The sequence below is a fragment of the Pagrus major genome, chromosome 23 (assembly GCF_040436345.1).
Source record: "Pagrus major chromosome 23, Pma_NU_1.0".
Lineage (NCBI taxonomy): Eukaryota > Metazoa > Chordata > Actinopteri > Spariformes > Sparidae > Pagrus > Pagrus major.
This window is the reverse complement of record NC_133237.1, coordinates 8894167-8900962: the sequence shown is the minus strand read 5'-3', so window position 1 is coordinate 8900962 and position 6796 is coordinate 8894167. Positions and strand designations below refer to the sequence as shown.

Genomic DNA, 6796 nt, shown 5'->3' with positions numbered 1-6796 from the left:
CAAACAGCATCAGGTTTATCTTAAGAGAAGAGCTGTGAGCGAGGACAGCCTTTGGATAACATGTCCTGGGCCATTGCAGCCTTCACAGGGAGGAGTCCTCGGTGCAAAGCTCTGTCAATTATCATATTAGTTTGTGATCAACTGCTCAGAGCAGGTGTAGAGAAGATAGTTTCACACATGTGAAAGTTTAGACATCATTAAAGCGGTATATAAAGCAGTACATGAGGAGATTAAGCTTACTAGGCCTCACAACATCAATCCCTTCCCTTTTATTTTCTCCAATCCTTTGCTATTATCGCCTCCCTCTCTCTCTCTCTCCCTCAAATCGCGAGCGCCCAGTGCACCACAGTGTGCACGCGACGTGCCCCAGTGAATGACGCTGGACCAATCAGAGGGCGCCATTCCGAAAGTTTACCTTTTATGGCTAGAGCCGGGCAACTGACGGAGTATATAAGGCATGCGCCCACAGCTAACAGATTCACTCTGAGCGCCGTCACACGCAGCTTGTGCGGGATATCATTTGCCTGAAACCGGTTCCCTTAAAGCGAAAAGCCCCCCACCCAAAGGTAAGAAGACAGAAACTATTTGCATATTTCCAATTGTTGGCTAATATTTGGCAAGTAAACAATGAGTTGATTTGTTTTTCGTTGCTGTTGTCTGAAATTTGTAATTTTTGAAATGGAAATATGGCAGAGACCACGAGGTTCTTTGTCCTGCCATTCACCACTGAACTGCTAATTTAACGTAATGATTTTGAAAAAGGTAATTATGATAGTGATGTTTGCTTGTTTTAAATGTATGCATTATTAACGGCCAGAGACGGTTACTTTGCGACAGGTGCCTTTGGATGTTGCCGGCTTATGGTTAATTATACTTAATAAGTTGACAGTCTCTGTAAAACTGGGTTCGCCACCGTGTAGTTGTGCAACATTTGTTGTCCTCGATGTTGGCTCATATCTTTCACCCAGCAGGTTAGTTTGAAAGAGGCTTTTGAGTTGAGGTCGTCTGGATCCCGGCTGCTCCCTTTGTGCGCCCGATGCGGCGGGGTGTGACCTACTTTAGCACATTAGCCTAGCCACGCCATGCTAACACCGCCCTTCAGACTTGCATCAGTAGTGGTCTTAATCAAGATTAATTTTTTTTCACGGACACTTGTGCACATTTCTTGGGCGTGTTTAAATTTCGCCTTTTCATCGGAATAATTTACATTTATCAGACTTCCTCTAATCCGTAAATGGCAAAGAAAAGGAGGCCTGCAAAAATCATTAATTAGTTAATAGAAAAGTCCTGCCTCGCTATGAATAATGTCGTAAACTCGCACACAAGGAAAAGGGGAAACTGCGGATGACAGATGATCCACTCTAAGTAAAGGCGTGGCTTTCAGGAAATGGAGCATCAGTCAAGGACTTGTGGCCCATTGAGCCAACGTATGACTTCATTATGCAACTTTATTTCTTTTAAAGCCAGTGGTCAGTATTTAACGGTTGGGGCGGCGAATAATTTTGAAAACAGTTGAATTGTGAGTAACAGAAGTAGTCGTGTCAGACGGCCGGTAAGGGTAATGAATGAAGCAGTTGAGGGCGACGATGACGCAGTGATATTGAAGCTTTCATTCGGCATTAAAAAACCAGTGCGAGTGAGCAACAATGGGAGGTGGCGACGGAAGGAGTCGCAGTGAGGTGGAGGGAGTGGTCGCGGGTCTGACGGTGTCGAATGTTCCTTTTTCTTCATGTGCTGTACAGTTATCTGGCCGCGCGCCATGGCGCCGGTAGCCGCAAAGCTGCTCAAAACCGAACCATGTCCTTATATGGTAATAACAGAATGCAGCGCCACTTCCTTTTGTCTGGCTTTGGTCGGAATGTGGGGCACGAGCTCCACCCAGCGGCCAGCCTAGTGAACTGCGGCTGAGTTAACAGGAAGTGAGAGCTCAGAGTACAGCGGGCGGAGGTGGGGAGGGAGGTGGATGTGAGACTCGAGTGTTTAACGGTTCTCTTCTCCCTCTTAACAGTTCAGCCATGGAAGATGAAATCGCCGCACTGGTTGTTGACAACGGATCCGGTATGTGCAAAGCCGGTTTCGCCGGAGACGACGCCCCTCGTGCTGTCTTCCCCTCCATCGTCGGTCGCCCCAGGCATCAGGTGAGATAAAGTCACGACTTGAATAAATATTTGCAAATTTTAATTTGATAAATACACTTTAATGTCCTAATATAATTAGCTATTTTCTTTAGTGCCAGTTGAAAGTGGCATTTGTTTTAATTGATCTAAACATAAACTACACATTCATTATGAAATTGTAATTTGTCTATCTAGATTTGGATCTCAATGTTTCAGTGCAGAATCAGATTTACTAAACAATCTCTCTCGTGTTCAGGGTGTGATGGTGGGTATGGGCCAGAAGGACAGCTACGTTGGTGATGAAGCCCAGAGCAAGAGGGGTATCCTGACCCTGAAGTACCCCATCGAGCACGGTATTGTGACCAACTGGGATGACATGGAGAAGATCTGGCATCACACCTTCTACAACGAGCTGAGAGTTGCCCCTGAGGAGCACCCTGTCCTGCTCACAGAGGCCCCCCTGAACCCCAAAGCCAACAGGGAGAAGATGACCCAGGTACACACCCCTCCTCTTACACATGCAGAGTTTATAGCATATCCAGACAACATAAAGTATTGTCAGTTCTAGTTCCCTCATTTCCTTCTTAGTCTCCTTTTCCATTCTCACTTGCTCATTCCTCCCTCTCCTCCAGGACTTCTCTCCTATAAGATGATCTATCATCAACAGGTCTCTCTTGACTGTGTGCCTTTTTTTTATCTGCACTTGTGTCTTAGCTGAGTCAGTAGATCAGCACCTATTAGAACATCTGACATGCACAAGTGTGAAGGGATGTTGACTTTCTGCACCTGTTTTCTACTAACTTAAATCTCAGCCTCACTCTAATGCATGTAGCGAGTGCAGTAGCCACAAAAGTTAAAGACTTATACTGTGACTGAAAACTAAAATGTTGTGTCTTCTTCTTGCAGATCATGTTCGAGACCTTCAACACCCCCGCCATGTACGTTGCCATCCAGGCTGTGCTGTCCCTGTATGCCTCTGGTCGTACCACTGGTATCGTCATGGACTCCGGTGATGGTGTGACCCACACAGTGCCCATCTATGAGGGCTATGCCCTGCCCCACGCCATCCTGCGTCTGGACTTGGCCGGCCGCGACCTCACAGACTACCTCATGAAGATCCTGACAGAGCGTGGCTACTCCTTCACCACCACAGCCGAGAGGGAAATCGTGCGTGACATCAAGGAGAAGCTGTGCTACGTCGCCCTGGACTTCGAGCAGGAGATGGGCACTGCTGCCTCCTCCTCCTCCCTGGAGAAGAGCTATGAGCTGCCTGACGGACAGGTCATCACCATCGGCAATGAGAGGTTCCGTTGCCCAGAGGCCCTCTTCCAGCCTTCCTTCCTCGGTAGGTTCCTTACTTGAGCTAAACGTACAATACCCACTAAAACATACTAAACTCTTATGGTTGCTGGCGCTTCACAATTTCCTAACGAGTCTTTCACATTTGCTCTCAGGTATGGAGTCCTGCGGAATCCACGAGACCACCTACAACAGCATCATGAAGTGCGACGTCGACATCCGTAAGGACCTGTATGCCAACACTGTGCTGTCTGGAGGTACCACCATGTACCCTGGCATCGCCGACAGGATGCAGAAGGAGATCACAGCCCTGGCCCCATCCACCATGAAGATTAAGGTGAGCTGATGTGCTACAGAGCCAGCAGAGTGGCATTTTGTCTGACTGGTTGAAGGTGTATTTGAACAAAATGCATTGGTATCCTAATAAATTTTTGTCTTGTCTCCTGCAGATCATTGCCCCACCTGAGCGTAAATACTCTGTCTGGATCGGAGGCTCCATCCTGGCCTCCCTGTCCACCTTCCAGCAGATGTGGATCAGCAAGCAGGAGTACGATGAGTCCGGCCCCTCCATCGTCCACCGCAAATGCTTCTAAACAGACTGTTCCTCCTCCCCCTCCCCAACCAAACGCCCAACAACTTCAGCTCTGTGCAAAACAACCACACACCACACATTTCTCATACACACTCAGGCGCAGAGCCTAGATGACCAACTCATTGGCATGGCTTCAGTTATTTTTGGCGCTTGACTCAGGATTTTAAAAAACTGGAACGATGAAGGATACAGTAATGTTTTTGGCTAGGTTTAAAAAAAGCACCCCAGGGTTCTGCAGTTGCATCTGGGGACTTAAAAAAATGTACATTTTGTTTTTTCTTTGAGTCATTCCAAATGTTTGTTAACTGCATTGTTCAGATACATGATTCCAAATGTTAACTGCATTGTTCAGACACGTATTCGCCTCTGTGAAGGCTGCCCAGTGGTTGGCGCATACTTAAACATGGTTGTAGTATCGCTTGTATGTAAATTATGTCTGGGTTTTTTGTACTTTCAGCCTTAAAAATATCTTGGTCCTGTTAATTTTTTTTGTTTTTGTTATGCAAAACCCAGTCGTGACCTCTTCTTCCCCCTGTTGGAGGTTTCATCCCCGGGGTGGTGGGGCAAGGGGTCTCGAAGTGATGGGGTTACAAGGGGTGCCAGACCGGTGGGGCCAACCTGTACACTGACTGAAACAATCCCAATAAAGTGCACATGTGTTCCGACATGATGTCTGACTCTTGTCCTGCTTTATCTAAAATGGTTCATTTGTCTTTTGAATGTCACCTCAACTTTTTGAACTTGCTAAACACTGCCTAGACTAATGAAATAACATGTTAATGTTTGAAAATGTTTTCTACAGAAACATGACTGCATACTTCAAGTGAACTAAATTTGTAGTACAGCATTAAAAGATCTAGCTGCTTCTGGCTCAACCTGCAAATTACAAAAGACTAGAATATCATTTACACACCACTTTATTACATCATATGAAAACAGGTTGCATTTAGGCTTCTAACTCAATGTCTGGAGGAAATCTGAAATATTTCAACCATAGTTTGATTCTTGAATACTAAGTTACATTAGTAACAAAGGATTTATATTATAAAGGGCTCAGATTTTGTGCATTTGGATCTAAACTCAAGGCTCTGATCTCTGACAGGCCAGTGGTGCATTAAAAGAACTACCATTTTAAAAACCTAAATTTCACAGCCCATCAGTGGATGCAGAGGGCTGAACATTTATTTTAGACAAGTGTGTATGCCAATAAATTTGTCTGACATGATTATATAAAGACCATAAATTAGTTTCTAATCCTATAGACATAAATGAAGACACCATTCCAGGCAGAAGGCAATGTGGGTTGACTTCACAAACATGTCATGAAGTTAACCCTGATTACACCTGCAGCGTAACAATCTCACCTGTTCACGGCTTCTCAGTCCAAGAATTGAAGGAATGCTTTTTCCTGCCAGAAACATGACATAACTTCCAGTTTGATCTCAGTAGGAATCTTTTTTTTGGGGCACTCAGTTTTAAAGGACAAGTCATTACTTGAAAGTGTGCTTGTAAACCTGAGACGAGCCCAAACCTGCAGAAAATATCAACATCAGTTCACCTGTCTCTGTGTTACAGAGCATTCTGATGTGAATAGAAGCTGTATTAATCCTGTATCACAGGACAGAAATGACTTTATACTCAAAAACATGCATTGTGTTTGAATCAGGACTGAAACACACTGAGTATTTCACAATGTCATATCTTAGATTACACATGGTGCGTGCTGTGGCCTTTCAAAGCACCTGGACCGATCCTATTAGAACAGACTTGTCATCTACACAAACTCTCCTCATCCGTCAGTAGTGCTGCAGAGGCTGATAAGGCTTTTATCTCATTTTTTAGAATAAAGATTATGAAAAATTTTATATTTTATGAAGATCATTTATTGTCATTTTTTTAAATTGAACACATACATTCTTATACTTTCATACTGTGTCAGAAATTCATACATTTCCTACACAGGCAGCAGAAATCCTATTAAAGATTTCTTCCATAGGTGCCATAACAGAACATTCACCACTGTGTTCATCTGCTTCAGGGTTTATGCCGACCCTATTTGCTGCAGTGTTACCTGTCTCAGCTGACATTCTGAACTCAAAGGTCAGGGCTGGCTCTGAGGACTGACCCCGATGAGCTCAGTGAATCAGTCACACTGAGAATGATGAGTAAAGAGCTCAGATCAGTCACTTATTATCGCACAAAAAGCCTTTTTATCTATCCTTGGGAGTCTCGCCGTGACATCATTTGCAATCACGCTCTCCTCGTGGGATCATGAGATCAGAGATGACTGTCTATCAGCTAGAAATGCCTTAATGGTGAGGATGCTGATGTGAAACACGAGGGAAATATCTTTCTGTTATTGAAATTACAAAATGATTTTGCTCGCTCAAAACAATGGATCTCCACTTTTCCATTATTCCCTCCCAGAGACAAAACACAAGCACACTACAGGACATCACCACAGAGCATTCTTTAGTTTTGCTCTGACCTGTAGTCACATCTCTGAAATACTGTCATCATAACCCGACTGTGGATTTGCAGCAGTTGCACTGTTTGGACAGCAGATGGCAGTGAGGGTCTATTTATCCTGATGTCCAATAGTAAGGCGTGTCAGTGCTGTGAGCTCCTCATGCCATCATTTTCTCTGCACTCTCACCTCATATTCAGGCTTAAAGCAAAGGAGCTGGATCTGAACATGTCTGATGTGTGTGAATCACAGTTTTTATAGTAAAGTTAAATTTGATTTTATTTTGATTTCATGGACATGAAAGTAGCAGCCTATCACAGC

At 44.4% G+C, this 6796-nt stretch overlaps 1 protein-coding gene across 1 annotated transcript; it reads left to right on the top strand.

Moving 5' to 3' along the window:
- Window positions 1–398: 398 nt before the first annotated feature.
- actb2 (actin, beta 2) lies at window positions 399–4678 on the top strand. The gene is made up of 6 exons (XM_073493822.1): window positions 399–566; window positions 2009–2138; window positions 2374–2613; window positions 3024–3462; window positions 3572–3753; window positions 3866–4678. Exons 2-6 carry the CDS (start codon window positions 2016–2018, stop codon window positions 4007–4009), a joined length of 1128 nt encoding a protein of 375 aa, XP_073349923.1. The 5' UTR covers window positions 399–566; window positions 2009–2015; the 3' UTR covers window positions 4010–4678.
- The last annotated feature ends 2118 nt before the right edge of the window (window positions 4679–6796 follow it).

Excerpts from the sequence above, each read along its gene's own strand:
- actb2 (XM_073493822.1), top strand. The coding sequence starts at position 2,016 with ATGGAAGATGAAATCGCCGCACTGGTTGTTGACAACGGATCCGGTATG. Across the intron at positions 2,139-2,373 it reads TCGGTCGCCCCAGGCATCAG|GGTGTGATGGTGGGTATGGG; the intron begins GTGAGATAAAGT and ends TCTCGTGTTCAG. Across the intron at positions 3,463-3,571 it reads CTTCCAGCCTTCCTTCCTCG|GTATGGAGTCCTGCGGAATC; the intron begins GTAGGTTCCTTA and ends ATTTGCTCTCAG.